The following is a 20,409-nucleotide window of genomic DNA, read 5'->3' on the forward strand; positions in this document are numbered from 1 at the left end:
CAGATACCCTCAACGCCTTGACTGCGCCTAGAAATTCTGTCCATAAAGGTTATGAACAGAATCGGTGACAAAGGGCAGCCTTGGCGGAGTCCAACCCTCACTGGAAACGGGTCCGACTTAATGCCGGCAATGTGGACCAAGCTCTGACACTGATTATACAGGGAGCGAACTGCCACAATAAGACAATCCGTTACCCCATACTCTCTGAACACTCCGCACAGGACTTCCCGGGGTACACGGTCGATTGCCTTCTCCAAGTCCACAAAGCACATGTAGACTGGTTGGGCAAACTCCCATGCACCCTCAAGGACCCTGCCGAGAGTATAGAGCTGGTCCACAGTTCCACGACCAGGACGAAAACCACACTGTTCCTCCTGAATCCGAGGTTCGACTATCCGGCATAGCCTCCTCTCCAGTACACCTGAATAGACCTTACCGGGAAGGCTGAGGAGTGTGATCCCACCATAGTTGGAACACAACCTCCGGTTCCCCTTCTTAAAGATTAATTAATCGTTAGTTCCAGCCGTACACTGTACATATACATTCACTGTACAAACATACACATACTGTACATATACATTCACTGTACAAACACATATACACATACTGTACATATACAAGTACATATACATACATAATCACGTTTCATCAAACATTAACGTTGTTGCCCTAGGGTAAACTGGGTAACACATGGCACACGGACAAAGCTTAACCTATTGTTACTATAACAATCTACAAGGTTAATATAGGTTGCTTCTCTTTCTTCCCCTCCATTTTTCTGCATTCTTTTGTATCTGTAGTTATCATTACGTATATGTATTGTTGCATTTAAACAACTGTATTGTTGATAATAAAGGTAAAGTATTGGTATTGTTCATTATCAATAGTGATATTTCTATTGGTATTTGTATTGCTCCATTTGTAGTGTAATAATGCTCATTGTCATTTCTGTATTATTATTTATTTTGCTAACTGCTTCTTTGCTATCACTTTTACCATCATATTTGTACATGTCCTATTTGCTGATGTTGCTCTATTGTTGTTTGCTGTTGTTGTTTTTGTCTCTCTGTTTAATCCCCCTCTTGTCCCCACAATTTCCCCCTCTGTCTTCTTTTTTTTCTCTTTCTATCCCCTCCTGCTCCGGCCCGGCTGCACCAAATGATAATATAAATACATTTAATAAAGTCAAATACAAATAAGGCAGCAAGAGAAGTATGCTACACTTCTCTTCTCTTTTGTAAAGTAAATGTGAACAGCCGATATGGGCATCTACATCTACTATATGATCATCTACATCTACTATATGATCATCTACATCTACTATATGATCATCTACATCTACTATATGATCATCTACATCTACTATATGATCATCTACATCTACTATATGATCATCTACATCTACTATATGATCATCTACATCTACTATATGATCATCTACATCTACTATATGATCATCTACATCTACTATATGATTTGCCCGAGAAGCTGGACAGGACAAAAAATTCAATAAAATACCCCTTTGTTTACGACCAGACAAAGATCACGTTTGTAAAAACACGTATTATCAAGCAGTGTTGCCACAGTTACCTTGAAAAACTAATCTGATTACTGACTACCAGAGGTGTGGACTCGAGTCACATGACTTGGACTCGAGTCAGACTCGAGTCATGAATTTGATGACTTTAGACTCGACTTGACAAAATGTAAAGAGACTTGCAACTCGACTTAGACTTTAACATCAATGACTTGTGACTTCACTTGGACTTGAGCCTTTTGACTTGACAAGACTTGCCACTTTCCCCAAAATCCAAAGCTTAAAAAGTTTTTTGGGAGCGCTCCGTGTCTTTCATTTTCTTCGTCTGCGTCTATCAGCGTGTGTGTCTGTCAGCTGGTGTGCTCTCAGTACAACAGCCAATCAAATGAGATCTACGTTGTTGTCATCCCACAGCATTCATCCAATCAAATTGCAGTACAACCACTGAACAAGAGTTGTCCAACAACGTGCCAGTGAGAAACAATTATGTTAAAGTTGGTTTCGTTCGGGTATAAAAACTACGACTTGGTCAACAAAAAACGAATTGCCGTATGCAAATAACGCAGTTCGAATATTACAGACGGAGACGCAACAACTTCCAACTTCGTTTGACATTTGAAGTTGCACAAAGAAGGGTAAGTTTTCAAGGTAAAAAATGATTTTCAAGGTAAACAAATGATTTTCAAGGTAAAAAAACATTTTCAAGGTAAAAAATTTTTTCAAGGTAAAAAATTTTTTCAAGGTAAAAAATGATTTTCAATTTTTTTTAATATTTTAAAAATGTTTTGAAATGTTTAAATTTTTTTAATTTGTAATTTTTTTTTTAACTTTTTTAATTTTTTTATTTGTATTTATTTTTTTTTTAAATTTAATTTTTTTTAAATGTTTTTAATTTTTTTAAATTTTTTTAAATTTTTTAAAACAGTTTTAAATGTTTTTAATTTTTTTAAACAATTTTAACAATTAAAATTTTTTTTTAGGGATAGGGTTAGGGTTAGGGTTAAGATTAGGGTCAGGGTTAGGGTAAAAACTTTTTTAAAAAGTTAAAAAAAAAGTTAAAAATTTTTTGAAAAAAAATTAAATAAAGTTAAAAATATTAAAAAAATTAAAAAATATTTAAAAAATTTTTTTTTAAATAAAATTAAAAAAAATTTTTAAATTAAAAAAAAAAAATTAAATTAAAAAAAAAATTTAAAAAATTACCTACATTTTTTAAATTTTTTAAAAAAAATTACAAAAATTTTAAACATTTTTAAAAAATGTAAAAATTTTTACAAAAATTAAAAAAAAACTTTAAAAAACTTAAAATTAAAATTAAAAAAAATGTTTTAAGTTACAACATGATTTTTAAGGTTAGGGTTAGGGTTAGGGTTAAGATTAGGGTTAGGGTTATGGTTAGGGTTAGGGTAAAACATTTTTTAAAAAGTTAAAAAAAAGTTTTAAAAAAAAGTTTAAAAAAGTTAACATTTTTTTAAAATATTTTTAAAAATTAAAAATATTTTTAAAAATATATAAAAAAAAAAAATCGATTTAAAAAAATAAAAATAAAACATTGTAAAAAATTTAAAATTTTTTACAAAAAAAAAAAAAAAAAATTTTTAAATTACAAAAAAATGTTTTAAGTTAAAACATGATTTTCAAGGTTAGGGTTAGGGGGTTAGGGTAAGGGTTAGAGGGTTAGGGTTAGGGTTAGGGTTAGAGGGTTAGGATTAGGGTTAGGGTTAGAGGGTTAGGGTTAGGGTTAGGGCAGGAAAACGCTGAACACCAGCCCGGCATCTTTGTTTTCTACCTGTCAACTGTCAGTTTAGGCTGCTCGCCGGCTCCTCATCACCACTTCAAGATGGCGGCCAAATTGCTCACGTCGCAGCAACCAATGCTGCGTCTACTTATAAGATGTCTATGGTTATAACGTCATTGCAAACACGGCAATCTGTTGCGTCCACTGCAGTTCGCTACCTTATTCATACTTTTTGTCAAGTGATTTTTTTAAGCAGGGTTGCATGAGGTACCTACACATAACGTTACGTTAGTCAATGTATCACACACAGTAACGTAACGTTAGTCAATGTATCACACACAGTAACGTAACGTTAGTCAATGTATCACACACAGTAACATTACGTTAGTCAATGTATCACACACAGTAACATTACGTTAGTCAATGTATCACACACAGTAACATTACGTTAGTCAATGTATCACACACAGTAACATTACGTTAGTCAATGTATCACACACAGTAACATTACGTTAGTCAATGTATCACACACAGTAACATTACGTTAGTCAATGTATCACACACAGTAACATTACGTTAGTCAATGTATCACACACAGTAACGTAACGTTAGACGGCGGTCAGCAGCACGGCGTATTTTAGCCACCTACAAAAAGACAAACATAGACAAATAAAGGTCAGTTAAACTGTAAACTATATTAAGAATATGTGTACATATTGCATAGGGCCCTGACATCTAAAAAGTATAACTCTGTTCATTGTTATGTTGATGTATTTGTTATGTTTTTCATGTGTACGCACACATCAACACACATACAGTATGAGATGAGATCAATGAGATAAGGTAAGAACAGGACAGAAACTGCTGTGGAACTAGTTACAATGCAATATGTCATGGAAATACAATGTTAACACTTTTGTGCAAATAAGTACAGTTGCACTTGTTTTTTCAAATGTGTTTATTCTGTAAAGGAATGAGTTACATGTTTAAAATGACTTGTTAATAGTGCTATTTTGAAGTGCAATGTCAGCACTATCTTTTTCCCTGCAATTTCAAATGCACTTGTTTTAATAAATAAATACAGCGTTTGAAAAGTATACACAATCTGTGTAAATACATTAGTCTTTGGTTAAAACGACTTGAAAGGACTCGAAACTCAAAATGCAGGACTTGGGACTTGACTTGAGACTTTCCAGTCTTGACTTTGGACTTGACTCGGACTTGCCTGTCTTGACTCGGGACTTGACTCGAGACTTGAGGGCAAAGACTTGAGACTTACTTGTGACTTGCAAAGCAATGACTTGGTCCCACCTCTGCTGACTACTGATTACTCCTTTAGAAAGTAACTTAGTTACTTTACTGATTAGTTGATTTTTAAAGTAACTAAATGTTTGCTTATTCAGAGTCACTAACTACTGTGTTTCATTTAAAGTTTTCTACCATTTAAGGAGCATTTGCTTTGTCACCAACTGTGTCCCGAGCCAAGATCAGTTTGTCACGTGAGAGAAGCAACTTCTGGTCTACCCAAGTGGATTTCAAAATAAAATACCCCTTTGTTTACGACCACAAAAAGATCATTTGTAAAAACACGTATTGCAAAGTGTTGGCATCAAGTATCACGGAATTCTTACATGTTCACAAGGTGTGGCTGAAGCATGTTTGAATAGTTGTGGGATGGAGTTAAAATACTTGCGTCCACACACATTGACTCTTACTGTAAGCCACTTTGTGACTTTTATTTAAGTGCAGGATTCGAAGGTGTTGATTCCAAATGTCGTTTCACATTTAAAGATGTTTATCCCAAGTGTTGAAACGAGTTTCACACACGTCCTAACGGAAAACAAGCTTTTATTTCGAAGGCGCCATCCGGACGTACGTGCCTGATCGGGGGTCTTCGGACACAAGCTTCGGCTTATTTCGGAGAACCGCCCGAACGTCAAAGACGCGTCGTGTGTTGGTGGCTCTTTTCGGGGGTCAAGCAAGTCCTGAGCGATTTTTGGTTGGCTTCAGACGTTGACAAGCGAACACAAGCTCAATACAACCGCGACGGAACCGTCAGCTCGGCCTAGGATGTTCCCGCCGAGGCAGAGGAGCGGTCCTGGCGGTGGAGCATGAAGCGCTGCTCGGGGTCCCAGCCGAGCCTCCACCGAGAAGACAGACGAGGAAGACAATGGCGGTGCGAGGAAGAGCGAAGCTGTTTGAAGTCTGCTGTTTTCTGCTTTTGACCACCGGAAGTGGCCATTGCCGAGGTAAGGGGAGGCTTTACCGAGACTGCTTCTAGAATCTTCGACTAGTTAACTTTACAGTATGAACGTTCCGTCAGAAGCACCGACAACTTTGTCCGTTACGCTGTTGACATGGCGCCCCCTGCCGGTCTGGAGTCACGCACCTGCCCCAGTGGGCCCCAACCCACGTGAGGGTCCACTCGGCTGGACCCGAGAGTCTTAACCCAGCCACTGCTCGCATTTAAGAGCTTTAAGAGTATTTCTTTTCTGGCTTAACAGAATCCAAGACAAACACACTTCTTTGAAATGTAGTGCCTCCAGCAAAAGGGGCGTGGCCTCACCTGACTGAAAGACGCCCCCTTAGACAGGTTGATCTTTAAGCCGCTTAGTAGAGATGCGCGGATAGGCAATTTATTTCATCCGCAACCGCGTCAGAAAGTCGTCAACCATCCGCCATCCACCCGATGTAACGTTTGATCAGAACTGCACCCGCCCGCCATCCGCCCGATCTAATATAGATGATGCAAGGCATTAGTGAGCCTGCCAACTACTCCGGTTTTCCCGTAATTCGTACGGTTTTCATCAACCTATTCCGGGTTTTTCATTAATTAAAAAAAAAAAAAAGGGTGAAAACTACGCGAATTGCACCTTGTGCAGACAAGATTTTTCGATCGGACACGGAGGAATTAGCGATGTAAAAGACCACGTTGGGACAAAAAAACACAAGTCTAATGCCGTTGCTAGCGATACAAGTGGAAAACTTTCAACATTTTTCGTCGCCCAAACAGATTCTTTGGATGTGATGAATGCCGAAGTTTTATTTACGGAGGCAATAATTGAGCATGGATTTCCAATCGCACTGGCTGATCACATGGGACAGTTAAATGTTTGTAATGCAACCTTTAAAAATCATTACGCGGTGATCGCGGTCCCAAAAATAAACTTTTCTTGCATGATAATGTCCAGAAAAATTTGCTTTATATTACTATAGAGTCCTTTTAACGAATGAGTTTGATGGTTTATCACAAACCTTAAATGAAAGAAGTCCTTTGTTCTCCTGCACCATGGCCTTGCTTTGTGTTTGGTGCGCAAGCTTTATAACCTCACTGAGGTTATAAAGCTTTTGCCTGTTAAAGAAAGGAGACTGATCCAATGCAGCACAGACTTTCGCGTGCCACGCTGTCACGACCCAGACGCACACCAATGCGCAATCATATGGGAGCCGCGCTGAGCGCACCTCCAAGCGCGTCTCGCTGCCGGTGACGGCCAGGTATGGGCCCACGCTCCAGCGCCATCCATTTTCAGGGCTAGTTGATTCGGCAGGTGGGTTGTTACACACTCCTTAGCGGGTTCCGACTTCCATGGCCACCGTCCTGCTCTCTATATCAACCAGGGTGAGCCCCACCCCTTTCGTGAGCGCACTGCGCGCGGAGTGACCCCTGTTACGCGCCCCCGGCAACAGGGGTGGCGGGCAGGTAAGCTGCGCGGGCGGAGCGCGCGGAGTGACCCCTGTTACGAGCCCCCGGCCACGGGGGTGGCGGGCAGGTAAGCTGCTTACCTGCTGCGCGTGACGCCGGCCGCGGCGAAGGCGGACGAGGCGGGGTGTCGTTGCGGTGGGCGCGGTAGTGACCCTGGACGTGCGTCGGGCCCTTCTCGCGGATCGCCTCAGCTACGGCTCCCGGTGGGGCCCTCTCGGGGGAAGGGGCCTCGGTCCCGGACCCCGGCGAGGCGTCCCTTCTCCGCTCCGTAAAAGTGTCCATCTCTTTTCTTTTTTTTTCTTCTGTTGTGGCATATGCTGCAGGTGCCTGCTCGTTTTTCCTATGTGGGTAACAACATTTAACTATGTATATATATTTACCAATTGGTTTAACTGCCACCCGCAAAAAAAAAAAAAAAAAAAAATATATATATATATATCTAATTAATCCACCCGACCCGACCCGCGCGCGGATAAAATCTTATTTTTTTTCATTTCATCCGCCCGATCCGCGGATAATCCGCGGACTCCGCGGTTGTGTCCGCAAACCGCGCATCTCTACCGCTTAGCATGGGGTGTCATGGTCCTGGCGGGAGGTCATCACTGTGTGATGTGTAGCAGGCGGTCGCCATGGTGACCGGCGGCGCCCACTGTGGACACGTTTACGTGCGTGATGGCGAGAGAAGCTCGTTTGTAAGGCCCCTCTCGGTTCTGCTTCCTGTTTCAGGCTCCCGGCAGACTCAGCATTTGTCCTCCTACCAGCTGACCGTCCCTCGGCCAATCGGAGGCCGCCCGAGGAGGGACGCCGACGGTTTACCGCCCAATCAGGTGCCGTGATTGAGATTGTTGTTGCTGCCCGGTGACCTCTGGCCTCTGAAGTGAACACATGACTCCAACTTCCTGTAGACGTCCTCTCTAGGAATGCGTGTGTGTACCTCAGTGTTTTTCAACCTTTTTTGAGGCAAGGCACATTTTTGTCATAAAAAAAAATCCGGAGGCACACCACCAGCAGAAAACGTTAAAAAATGTAACTCCACCAGGTCGTCGTGCCTTACGTTGAGTGTGTTGGTGTCTTCCTGTATGTAGAGCTTTAGTTCTTGTCTTGCGCTGTTATTTTGGTGGCCCTTCCTGTTTTGTCTGTGTTTTCCTGCAGCAGCTTCATGTCTTCCTTTTGAGCGCTATTCCGCGCACCTGCTTTGTGTTAGCGAGCAGAGGTGGGTAGAGTAGCCAGAAATTGTACTCAAGTAAGAGTACTGTTACTTTAGAGATTTATTACTCAAGTAAAAGTAAGGAGTAGTCACCCAAATATTTACTTGAGTAAAAAGTATGTTGTGAAAAAACTACTCAAGTACTGAGTAACTGATGAGTAACATATACACACACACACACACATATATATATATATATATATATATATATATATATATATATATATATATATATATATATATATATATATATATACACACACACATATATATATACACATATATATATATATATATACACACATATATATATATACATACATTGATATATACAGTATATAATTTATATGTATTTATTTTGCCGTTTTTGTTTACATGTTAAAGGTGTTTTAATGAATATACATGCATGTTTAACACATATAGATTCCTTTATTTCATGAAAACAAGAATATAAGTTGGTGTATTACCTGATTCTGATGACTTGCATTGATTATAATCAGACAGTAGTGATGATAACATCCTTGTTTTCAAATGGAGGAGAAGAAAAGTTCCTCCTTTCTGTCTAATACCACATGAAAGTGGTTGGTTTTTGGCTTCTTATTCGTCCAGCTTCCATATTCGTTTTTATACACTTTACAAGAAATACATTGGCGGCAAACTCCGTAGCTTGCTAGCTTGCTAGCTTGTTTGCGCTGGCTTTCGGAGACTCTTATTTTGAAAGCGCAGGCGCGATGGAGCGGCACTTTTATTGTGAAGACAGGAACTGTGCAGTCAGTCTTTAGGCTTTTGACGGGATGTACGGTTGAAACAAAAAAGGGTATTTTTTCCTTCCTTTAGATTGCACAGTACAGTACATATTCCGTACAATTGACCACTAAATGGTAACACCCGAATACGTTTTTCAACTTGCTTAAGTCAGGTCATGTGACCACCTGGCTCTGTTTGATTGGTCCAACGTCACCAGTGACTGCATCTGATTGGTGCAACGGAGTGAACGTCACCAGTGACTGTATTTGTTGAAACGCAGGCACTATGAAGGTCTGTCTGACAGACCAAAACAAACAAAGCGTGCATTAACAGATCGATAAAAAATTAGTAGCGAGTAGCGAGCTGAATGTAGATAAAAGTAGCGGAGTAAAAGTAGCGTTTCTTCTCTATAAATATACTCAAGTAAAAGTAAAAGTATGTTGCATTAAAACTACTCTTAGAAGTACAATTTATCCCAAAAGTTACTCAAGTAGATGTAACGGAGTAAATGTAGCGCGTTACTACCCACCTCTGTTAGCGAGCAAGGCTATTTACGTTGTTGCGATCCTTCTTTGTGGGGACATTGTTGATTGTCACGTCCCGTACGGATGTACTTTGTGGACGCCGTAAGTTTTTGCTGTCGTCCAGCATTCTGTTTCTGTTTACTTTGTAGCCAGTTCAGTTTGACTTTCATTTTGCACAGCCTTTTCTTTTCCCTTTCGTTCATTTTGGGTTTAAGCGTGACATGCCTTTTTTACCTGCACGCTGTGCTCTGCATATTGGGATCACAACAAACCATCCTCGTCTCACCCGACACATTCCGACTTTTACAAAGCAATGAACTACCTGCTGCCACCTACTGACATGGTTACCCTGCCCAGTTCTACACAGCACAGACACTAAAGAACGGCACATTATTGACAGATTATAATTATTGATTTGCAAAAAATATTTTTGGGATAAATTAGGTGAAGTTGCATCATTTCCTACGGCACACCAGGTGCCGCGAGATATTGGTGTACGTAATGCTCAGGTGCTCCTGATGCCGAGGCGCTCACAGGAAGTCCGAGTCATGTGGTCTGCGTGAGTCAGGAAGCGCTGAATGGGACAAACGCCACACGTGACCTTGTCTCTCCTCCTCCCTAACTCACTTCCCGCCGCAGGCGTCGTACGTGATCAGCGTGGAGGGCCGCGACCGCGTCGTCCATCTGGAGAGGAACCAGTAAGTTGTCGTCACTTCCTGTTCCGTTTTCCACTCTAAACATGGATGGATGTTTCCCCCTGCAAATTCTTGCTATCTCCTTGGTATGATGTTGACATCCTTCACGCTGATACCGCCGCACGCAGCGCACGCCACACGCTGCTATCTGCCTGTCCCCGCCACATGCCGATAAGACACACTTCCCTAGTGCCGCCACATCTCCTCCTCCTTTCTCTCCATGAAACACGAATAAATACCCCACTTTCAATAGTTATGGAAGTATTATTGTAGCAAAAATGTTTGCAAATGCGTGTTTGAATCTGTGCGTCTGTAATCTAATACACGTGTTTTTGTACTCATTTGTGTGTCTGTATCTCAATCTGTGTGTGTGTGTGTGTGTGTGTGTGTGTGTGTGTGTGTGTGTGTGTGTGTGTGTGTAGAAACATGAACTAGATGGCTGACATCAAATACCCCGTTTTCAATAATTAAGTTTTATTGTAGTAAAACTATTTGCAAATACGTATTTGAATCTGTGCGTCTGTAATCTGATACACGTGTCTGTGTTCTAATTTGTATGTGTGTACCTTAATCTGTGTGTGTGTGCGCGTATAGAAACACGAACAAGATGGCCGACGTCAAATACCCCGCTTTCAATAACTATGGAAGTATTATTGTAGCAAAACTATTTGCAAATGCGTGTTTGAATCTGTGCATTTGTAATCCCATACAGGTGTTTTTGTACTAATTTGTGTCAATCTGTGTGTGTGTAAAAACATGAACAAGATGGCCGACGTCAAATACCCCGTTTTCAATAATTATTATTGTAGTAAAACTATTTGCAAATACGTATTCGAATCTGTGTGTCTGTAATCTGATACAGGTGGCTTTGTACTAATTTGTGTGTGTGTGTGTGTGTGTGTGTAAAAACATGAACAAGATGGCCAACGTCAAATACCCCGTTTTCAATAATTAAGTATTATTGTAGTAAAACTATTTGCAAATTAAGGCTGAAACGACGCGTCGACGTAGTCGACGTCATCGGTTACGTAAATACGTCGACGCCGTTTTTGTGCGTCGGCGCGTCGCATATTTACGTCACACTACTTTACTGTCATGGCGGAGCGCAAAGCAGACGATGCGAGCGAGGGGAAAAAAGCACGCCAAAAGTCGTCAAAAGTGTGGGAGTATTTCAATAAACGGCCTAATAATGTTGTTGTATGCGCACACTGTGTCGAGCGGAAATGGCCTATCATAGCAGCACAACGGCTATGAACGAACATTTGAAAAGAAAACCCCCGACAGCGTTCTTGCCATCACCATCAACAAGTCAATCGTCCGCGTGCGTATACGTTGTCATTATTACACAAAAACATGAATGTGTCATTTGTATCTGCGTTGTAAATTCATAAACTAAAGCACCGTTTCGCTCTGAGAGGCGCGTTTGGCGTGCCTGTTCAGTGTTTACAAAGACGCGCTCCTCTTTAACGCTGTGGAGAGGCGGCGGCGGCGAGCGAGCGGCGAGGCGGGGCGCGCCGGGAGCGACGCCGCAATCGTGCCCAGGTGCGCGATCCGCGCAGTTGGAAGAGAAAAGACTTTGTGTAAAATTAAAAGATTGTAAACCTGGCAAAGCCGTCTGGCGTTCAGTCTGTCGGTCCTGAAAGAACCCCACGGCACAAGACGTGTCACAAACGCTAACGTTAATTAGTTGTGCAAATACCTTTTACAACATTAACAGTTACATATACTATGTACAAACCAACAATTAACTTTCACTTTAATCATACTATCATTGTTGTGTTATTAAGCAAAATAAGCAATACTTTTACTTTTGTTGAAATGTTTACACTGTACACTTTTTTGTATTGGATGTTTAGCTTTATTTTTCCACATTTTAGCAAATAAGCAATACTTTTACTTTTGTTGAAATATTTACACTTGTTACAGAATATTTCCGTTTTGCACTTTTTTGTATTGGATGTTTATCTTTATTTTTGCACATTTTAAAGCAAAATAAGCAATACTTTTACGTTTGAAATGCTTATACTATTCCAGAATATTAAGATTTGCACTGGATGTTTACTTTTATATTTGCACATTAAAAAGCAAATAAGCTACTTTTAATTTTGTTAAATGTTAAAAGTTTTAAATGTTTACATTGTTACAGAATATTTTGTCATGTTGTTGTCAATGTTGACTGAGTGGCCATACTTTTTTTTTTGTAAATAAAAGCCATGCCTTTTGAAAAAACTGGCCTACATTTATTTTTTCCTCTTCATTTTAAATTAAAAAAAAAATCGGTAAAAGGAAAAATAATCTATAGATTAATCGAAAAAATAATCTATAGATTAACCGATTAATCGAAAAAATAATCTATAGATCAATCGATAGAAAAATAATCGTTAGCTGCAGCCCTATTGCAAATACGTATTTGAATCTGTGCATCTGTAATCTGATACAGGTGGCTTTGTACTAATTTGTGTGTCTGTATCTCAATTTGTGTGTGTGTGTGTAAAAACATGAACAAGATGGCCGACGTCAAATACGCCGCTTTCAATAATTATTATTGTAGTAAAACTATTTGCAAATACGTATTCGAATCTGTGTGTCTGTAATCTGATACAGGTGGCTTTGTACTAATTTGTGTGTCTGTATCTCAATTTGTGTGTGTGTGTGTAAAAATATGAACAAGATGGCCGACGTCAAATACCCCGCTTTCAATAATTAAGTATTATTGTAGTAAAACTATTTGCAAATACGTATTTGAATCTGTGCGTCTGTAATCTGATACAGGTGGCTTTGTACTAATTTGTGTGTCTGTATCTCAATTTGTGTGTGTGTGTGTAAAAACATGAACAAGATGGCCGACGTCAAATACTCCGTTTTCAATAATTATTATTGTAGCAAAACTATTTGCAAATGCGTGTTTGAATCTGTGCATCTGTAATCCCATACAGGTGTTTTTGTACTAATTTGTGTCAATGTGTGTGTGTGTGTGTGTGTGTAAAAACATGAAAAAGATGGCCGACGTCAAATACCCCGTTTTCAATAATTAAGTATTATTGTAGTAAAACTATTTGCAAATACGTATTTGAATCTGTGCGTCTGTAATCTGATACAGGTGGCTTTGTACTAATTTGTGTGTCTGTATCTCAATGTGTGTGTGTGTGTGTGTGTGTGTGTGTGTGTGTGTGTGTGTGTGTGTGTGTGTGTGTGTGTGTGTGTGTGTGTGTGTGTGTGTGTGTGTGTGTGTGTGTGTGTGTGTGTGTGTGTAAAAACACGAACAAGATGGCCGAGGTCAAATACCCCGCTTTCAATAATTATTATTGTAGTAAAACTATTTGCAAATACGTATTTGAATCTGTGTGTCTGTAATCTGATACAGGTGGCTTTGTACTAATTTGTGTGTCTGTATCTCAATTTGTGTGTGTGTGTAAAAACATGAACAAGATGGCCGACGTCAAATACCCCGTTTTCAATAATTAAGTATTATTGTAGTAAAACTATTTGCAAATACGTATTTGAATCTGTGCGTCTGTAATCTGATACCGGTGGCTTTGTACTAATTTGTGTGTCTGTATCTCAATTTGTGTGTGTGTGTGTGTAAAAACATGAACAAGATGGCCGACGTCAAATACCCCGCTTTCAATAATTATTATTGTAGTAAAACTATTTGCAAATACGTATTTGAATCTGTGTGTCTGTAATCTGATACAGGTGGCTTTGTATTAATTTGTGTGTCTGTATCTCAATTTGTGTGTGTGTGTAAAAACATGAACAAGATGGCCGACGTCAAATACCCCGCTTTCAATAATTATTATTGTAGTAAAACTATTTGCAAATACGTATTTGAATCTGTGTGTCTGTAATCTGATACAGGTGGCTTTGTACTAATTTGTGTGTCTATCTCAATTTGTGTGTGCGTGTAAAAACATGAACAAGATAGCCGACGTCAAATACCCCGCTTTCAATAATTAAGTATTATTGTAGTAAAACTATTTGCATATACGTATTTGAATCTGTGCGTCTGTAATCTGATACAGGTGGCTTTGTACTAATTTGTGTGTCTGTATCTCAATTTGTGTGTAAAAACATGAACAAGATGGCCGACGTCAAATACCCCGTTTTCAATAATTAAGTATTATTGTAGTAAAACTATTTGCAAATACGTATTTGAATCTGTGCGTCTGTAATCTGAAAAAGGTGGCTTTGTACTAATTTGTGTGTCTGTATCTCAATTTGTGTGCGTAAAAACATGAACAAGATGGCCGACCTCAAATACCCCGTTTTCAATAATTAAGTATTATTGTAGTATAACTATTTGCAAATACGTATTCGAATCTGTGTGTCTGTAATCTGATACAGGTAGCTTTGTACTAATTTGTGTGTCTGTATCTCAATCAATCAATCAATAAATCAATCTTTATTTATATAGCCCTAAATCACAAGTGTCTCAAAGGGCTGCACAAGCCACAACGACATCCTCGGTACAAAGCCCACATAAAACTATTTGCAAATACGTATTCGAATCTGTGTGTCTGTAATTTGATACAGGTGGCTTTGTACTAATTTGTGTGTCTGTATCTCAATTTGTGTGTGTGTGTAAAAACATGAACAAGATGGCCGACGTCAAATACTCCGTTTTCAATCATTAAGTTTTATTGTAGCAAAACTATTTGCAAATGCGTGTTTGAATCTGTGCATCTGTAATCCCATACAGGTGTTTTTGTACTCATTTGTGTCAATCTGTGTGTGTGTGTGTGTAAAAACATGAACAAGATGGCCGACCTCAAATACCCCGTTTTCAATAATTAAGTATTATTGTAGTAAAACTATTTGCAAATACGTATTTGAATCTGTGCGTCTGTAATCTGATACAGGTGGCTTTGTACTAATTTGTGTGTCTGTATCTCAATTTGTGTGTGCGTGTAAAACCATGAACAAGATGGCCGACCTCAAATACCCCGCTTTCAATAATTATTATTGTAGTAAAACTATTTGCAAATATGTATTTGAATCTGTGTGTCTGTAATCTGATACAGGTGGCTTTGTACTAATTTGTGTGTCTGTATCTCAATTTGTGTGTGTGTGTGTGTGTGTGTAAAAACATGAACAAGATGGCCGACGTCAAATACCCCGTTTTCAATAATTAAGTATTATTGTAGCAAAACTATTTGCAAATGCGTGTTTGAATCTGTGCATCTGTAATCCCATACAGGTGTTTTTGTACTAATTTGTGTCAATCTGTGTGTGTGTGTAAAACATGAACAAGATGGCCGACGTCAAATACCCCGTTTTCAATAATTAAGTATTATTGTAGCAAAACTATTTGCAAATACGTATTTGAATCTGTGCGTCTGTAATCTGATACACGTGTCTGTGTTCTAATTTGTATGTGTGTACCTTAATCTGTGTGTGTGTGTGTGTGTAGAAACATGAACTAGATGGCTGACGTCAAATACCCCGTTTTCAATAATTAAGTATTATTGTAGTAAAACTATTTGCAAATACGTATTTGAATCTGTGCGTCTGTAATCTGATACAGGTGGCTTTGTATTAATTTGTGTGTCTATCTCAATTTGTGTGTGTGTGTAAAAACATGAACAAGATGGCCGACGTCAAATACCCCGTTTTCAATAATTATTATTGTAGTAAAACTATTTGCAAATACGTATTTGAATCTGTGCGTCTGTAATCTGATACAGGTGGCTTTGTACTAATTTGTGTGTCTGTATCTCAATTTGTGTGTGTGTGTGTGTGTGTGTGTGTGTGTGTGTGTGTGTGTAAAAACATGAACAAGATGGCCGACGTCAAATACCCCGCTTTCAATAATTATTATTGTAGTAAAACTATTTGCAAATACGTATTCGAATCTGTGTGTCTGTAATCTGATACAGGTGGCTTTGTATTAATTTGTGTGTCTGTATCTCAATTTGTGTGTGTGTGTAAAAACATGAACAAGATGGCCGACGTCAAATACTCCGTTTTCAATAATTAAGTATTATTGTAGCAAAACTATTTGCAAATGCGTGTTTGAATCTGTGCGTCTGTAATCCCATACAGGTGTTTTTGTACTAATTTGTGTCAATCTGTGTGTGTGTGTAAAAACATGAACAAGATGGCCGACGTCAAATACCCCGTTTTCAATAATTAAGTATTATTGTAGTAAAACTATTTGCAAATACGTATTCGAATCTGTGTGTCTGTAATCTGATACAGGTGGCTTTGTACTAATTTGTGTGTCTGTATCTCAATTTGTGTGTGTGTGTAAAAACATGAACAAGATGGCCGACCTCAAATACCCCGTTTTCAATAATTAAGTATTATTGTAGCAAAACTATTTGCAAATGCGTGTTTGAATCTGTGCATCTGTAATCCCATACAGGTGTTTTTGTACTAATTTGTGTCAACCTGTGTGTGTGTAAAAACATGAACAAGATGGCCGACGTCAAATACCCCGTTTTCAATAATTAAGTATTATTGTAGTAAAACTATTTGCAAATACGTATTTGAATCTGTGCGTCTGTAATCTGATACAGGTGGCTTTGTACTAATTTGTGTGTCTGTATCTCAATTTGTGTGTGTGTGTGTGTGTAAAAACATGAACAAGATGGCCGACGTCAAATACCCCGTTTTCAATAATTAAGTATTATTGTAGCAAAACTATTTGCAAATACGTATTTGAATTTGTGCGTCTGTAATCTGATACAGGTGGCTTTGTACTAATTTGTGTGTCTGTATCTCAATTTGTGTGTGTGTGTGTGTGTAAAAACACGAACAAGATGGCCGACGTCAAATACCCTGCTTTCAATAATTATTATTGTAGTAAAACTATTTGCAAATACGTATTCGAATCTGTGTCTGTAATCTGATACAGGTGTTTTTTGTACTAATTTGTGTGTTTGTATCTCAATCTGTGTGTGTGTGTAGAAACATGAACAAGATGGCCGACGTCAAATACCCCACTTTCAAAAACTATGGAACTAATATACTAACAAAGCTATTTGCAAATGCGTATCTGAATGTGTGCGTCTGTAATCCGATACAGGTGTCTGTGTACTAATTTGTGTCTGTATCGCAATCTGTGTGTGTAATCAGATTGGTGTTTATGTGTATTTCAATTTGTGTGTGTGTAAAAAAAAAAAAAAACTGTCCATATTGTTGTCTTTGTGTGTGTGTGTGTGTGTGTGTGTGTGTGTGTGTGTGTGTGTGTGTGTGTGTGTGTGTGTGTGTGTGTGTGTGTGTGTGTGTGTGTGTGTGTGTGTGTGTGTGTGTGTGTATTTAGATTTGTGTGAACCCTGATCAGCTGTCTTTTAACACGTGACTTTTGTGACACTTCTGCCGTGCAAGATTTGTGCGTCCGTGCAGTGTGTACTTTACACAAAGCTGAATACACTTACACACACATATTTTACACACACAAATTATGACACGGACACTTGAATCGGTGCAAGGCGCCAACTAGTGGTGAGTATAGGGGAAGGAAATGTCGGGTAATTAGGGTTCCTGCTTCACACAAATCTGAATACACGTACACACATTTTTTTCTACACACACACAGATTGATATACGGGAAGACAGATTTTTTTTTACACACACAGATCTTACTACGGGCAGACAGATTTTTTTTAACACACACAAACTAAAATACGGACACGCAAATTAAAACACGCACACACAAATTAGTGCACGGACACATGAATCGGATTACAGACCGAGATGCACATTTGCAAGTTTGCTACAATAGTACTTCCATAAAAGATGGTCCCTGCGACATTTACATGTGTAATATACACAAAGTGGCGCTGTGTATCATGTTGTTGTTGTTGTTGTTGTTGTCAGGCTGCTGCTTCCTGATGACTTCACTGTCTTCACGTACGCGCATGACGGATCGCTGCTCACGTCTGCACCTGTTGTCAAGGTAACACACACACACACACACCCAGCAAAGACACCCTCAATTCTGGACGATACGCCGCTCCTTTTTTTCCCTACGCTTTGAATCCTGCAGCTTATAAAACGGTGCAGATAATTTATGGATTTTTCTGTGCTGATGGCCATAATGTAAATAGATTAAAAAAAAATCAAAACAGCGAACACACTGGGAAGGTGTGTTATTGTTTGCACTATGGCGCCATCTTTTGGGCGAGTTCGCTCACTGCAGGCGCTGCCTTGCCCTTCTGTTTGGACTGAGCTATGAACCGGAGGTAGAATTGCCGTTCTGTCTTCCATAGCGTTCTACTCGTAAGGATTGTTCATTCATCACTCCAAGCAACGTTTGTGAGTTTTACAATATAACTAAAACAATACCTCCTTACTAAAGCGTCCCATGTAGGAGTGTTTTCATGCATATTTGTACGTGCTATCGTAATGTAATGAAGATGGCGTCCTTAGCATTAGCTAATATGCTAACACGTTTATGAGTGTCTTTGTTAATATTATTAACTTGCAACGGCATTCTTTTTGTATTGTTTAAGTTTCATAAATTCACTAAAACGTCCCCGTGGAGTTATTGAGTCTGTTTAGCTGATTGAAGAGCTAGCTTCCGCTGCTAGTGGGTCCATGACGCCGACTTCTGTTTTGTTTGATCAGCCATTTTACTGCCCTGTTACAGACACCACAATTAAGGTATGTAAATAAACATTTCACAGCGTATATACAGTATGTGCGGTAAGGGTGTAACGGTACACAAAAATTTTGGTTCGGTACATACCTCGGTTTAGAGGTTAATTTTCGGTACAGTAAGAAAACAACAAAATATACATTTTCTGGTTATTTATTTACCAACATTTGTAAACAATGGCTTTATCCTTTTAACATTGTGTTAAAATAGCTGTGTGTGTGTGATGGATGTGAGTCACCACTAGGCTGATCAGTGCAACAGCAGGCAGTCATGAATGCTAAGCATAATAATAACATACATGTACACACACAGGCAGTCATGAATGCTAAGCATAATAATAACATACATATACACACACAGGCAGTCATGAATGCTAAGCATAATAATAACATACATATACACACACAGGCAGTCATGAATGCTAAGCATAACAATAACATACATGTACACACACACACACACATAACAATAACATACATATACACACACAGGCAGTCATGAATGCTAAGCATAACAATCAATCAATCAATCAATCAATGTTTATTTATATAGCCCTAAATCACAAGTGTCTCAAAGGGCTGCACAAGCCACAACGACATCCTCGGTACAAAGCCCACATACGGGCAAGGAAAAACTCACCCCAGTGGGACGTCGATGTGAATGACTATGAGAAACCTTGGAGAGGACCGCATATGTGGGTAACCCCCCCCCCCTCTAGGGGAGACCGAAAGCAATGGATGTCGAGTGGGTCTGACATAATATTGTGAGAGTCCAGTCCATAGTGGATCCAACATAATAGTAAGAGTCCAGTCCATAGTGGGGCCAGCAGGACACCATCCCGAGCGGAGACGGGTCAGCAGCGCAGAGATGTTCCCAGCCGATGCACAGGCGAGCGGTCCCGACTCTGGACAGCCAGCACTTCATCCATGGCCACCGGACCTGTGCCCCCCCCCCCCCCCCTCAAGGAAAAGGGGAGCAGAGGAGAAAAGAAAAGAAACGGCAGATCAACTGGTCTAACAGGGGGTCTATTTAAAGGCTAGAGTATACAAATGAGTTTTAAGATGGGACTTAAATGCTTCTACTGAGGTAGCATCTCTAATTGTTACCGGGAGGGCATTCCATAGTACTGGAGCCCCAATAGAAAACGCTCTATAGCCCGCAGACTTTTTTTGGGCTCTGGGAATCACTAATTAGCCGGAGTTCTTTGAACGCAGATTTCTTGCCGGGACATATGGTACAATGCAATCGACAAGATAGGACAATAACATACATATACACACACACATACCGTACACACACACACATAACAATAACATACATATACACACACACATAACAATAACATACAGTGGGGCAAAAAAGTATTTAGTCAGCGACCGATTGTGCAAGTTCTCCCACTTAAAATGATGACTGAGGTCTGTAATTTTCATCATAGGTACACTTCAACTGTGAGAGACAGAATGTGAAAAAAAATCCAAGAATTCATATTGTAGGAATTTTAAATAATTTATTTGTAAATTATGGTGGAAAATAAGTATTTGGTCACTTCAAACAAGGAAGATCTCTGGCTCTCACAGACCTGTAACTTCTTCTTTAAGAAGCTCTTCTGTCCTCCACTCGTTACCTGTCTTAATGGCACCTGTTTGAACTGGTTAT

At 39.4% G+C, this 20,409-nt stretch overlaps 1 protein-coding gene across 1 annotated transcript in view; it reads left to right on the forward strand.

Annotated features, from left to right (window-relative positions):
* Nucleotides 1-5,165: 5,165 nt before the first annotated feature.
* The window catches only part of adam9a (ADAM metallopeptidase domain 9a), a 44,909-nt gene continuing 29,665 nt past the window's right edge, over nucleotides 5,166-20,409 (forward strand). The window contains exons 1-4 of the mRNA XM_061980004.2: nucleotides 5,166-5,524; nucleotides 7,705-7,805; nucleotides 10,096-10,154; nucleotides 17,973-18,051. Of these exons, the coding sequence (XP_061835988.2) occupies nucleotides 5,446-5,524; nucleotides 7,705-7,805; nucleotides 10,096-10,154; nucleotides 17,973-18,051 (318 nt within the window). The 5' untranslated portion in view covers nucleotides 5,166-5,445. The remainder of the gene's footprint in view (nucleotides 5,525-7,704; nucleotides 7,806-10,095; nucleotides 10,155-17,972; nucleotides 18,052-20,409) is intronic.

Source organism: Nerophis lumbriciformis, linkage group LG20, assembly GCF_033978685.3.
Source record: "Nerophis lumbriciformis linkage group LG20, RoL_Nlum_v2.1, whole genome shotgun sequence".
Lineage (NCBI taxonomy): Eukaryota > Metazoa > Chordata > Actinopteri > Syngnathiformes > Syngnathidae > Nerophis > Nerophis lumbriciformis.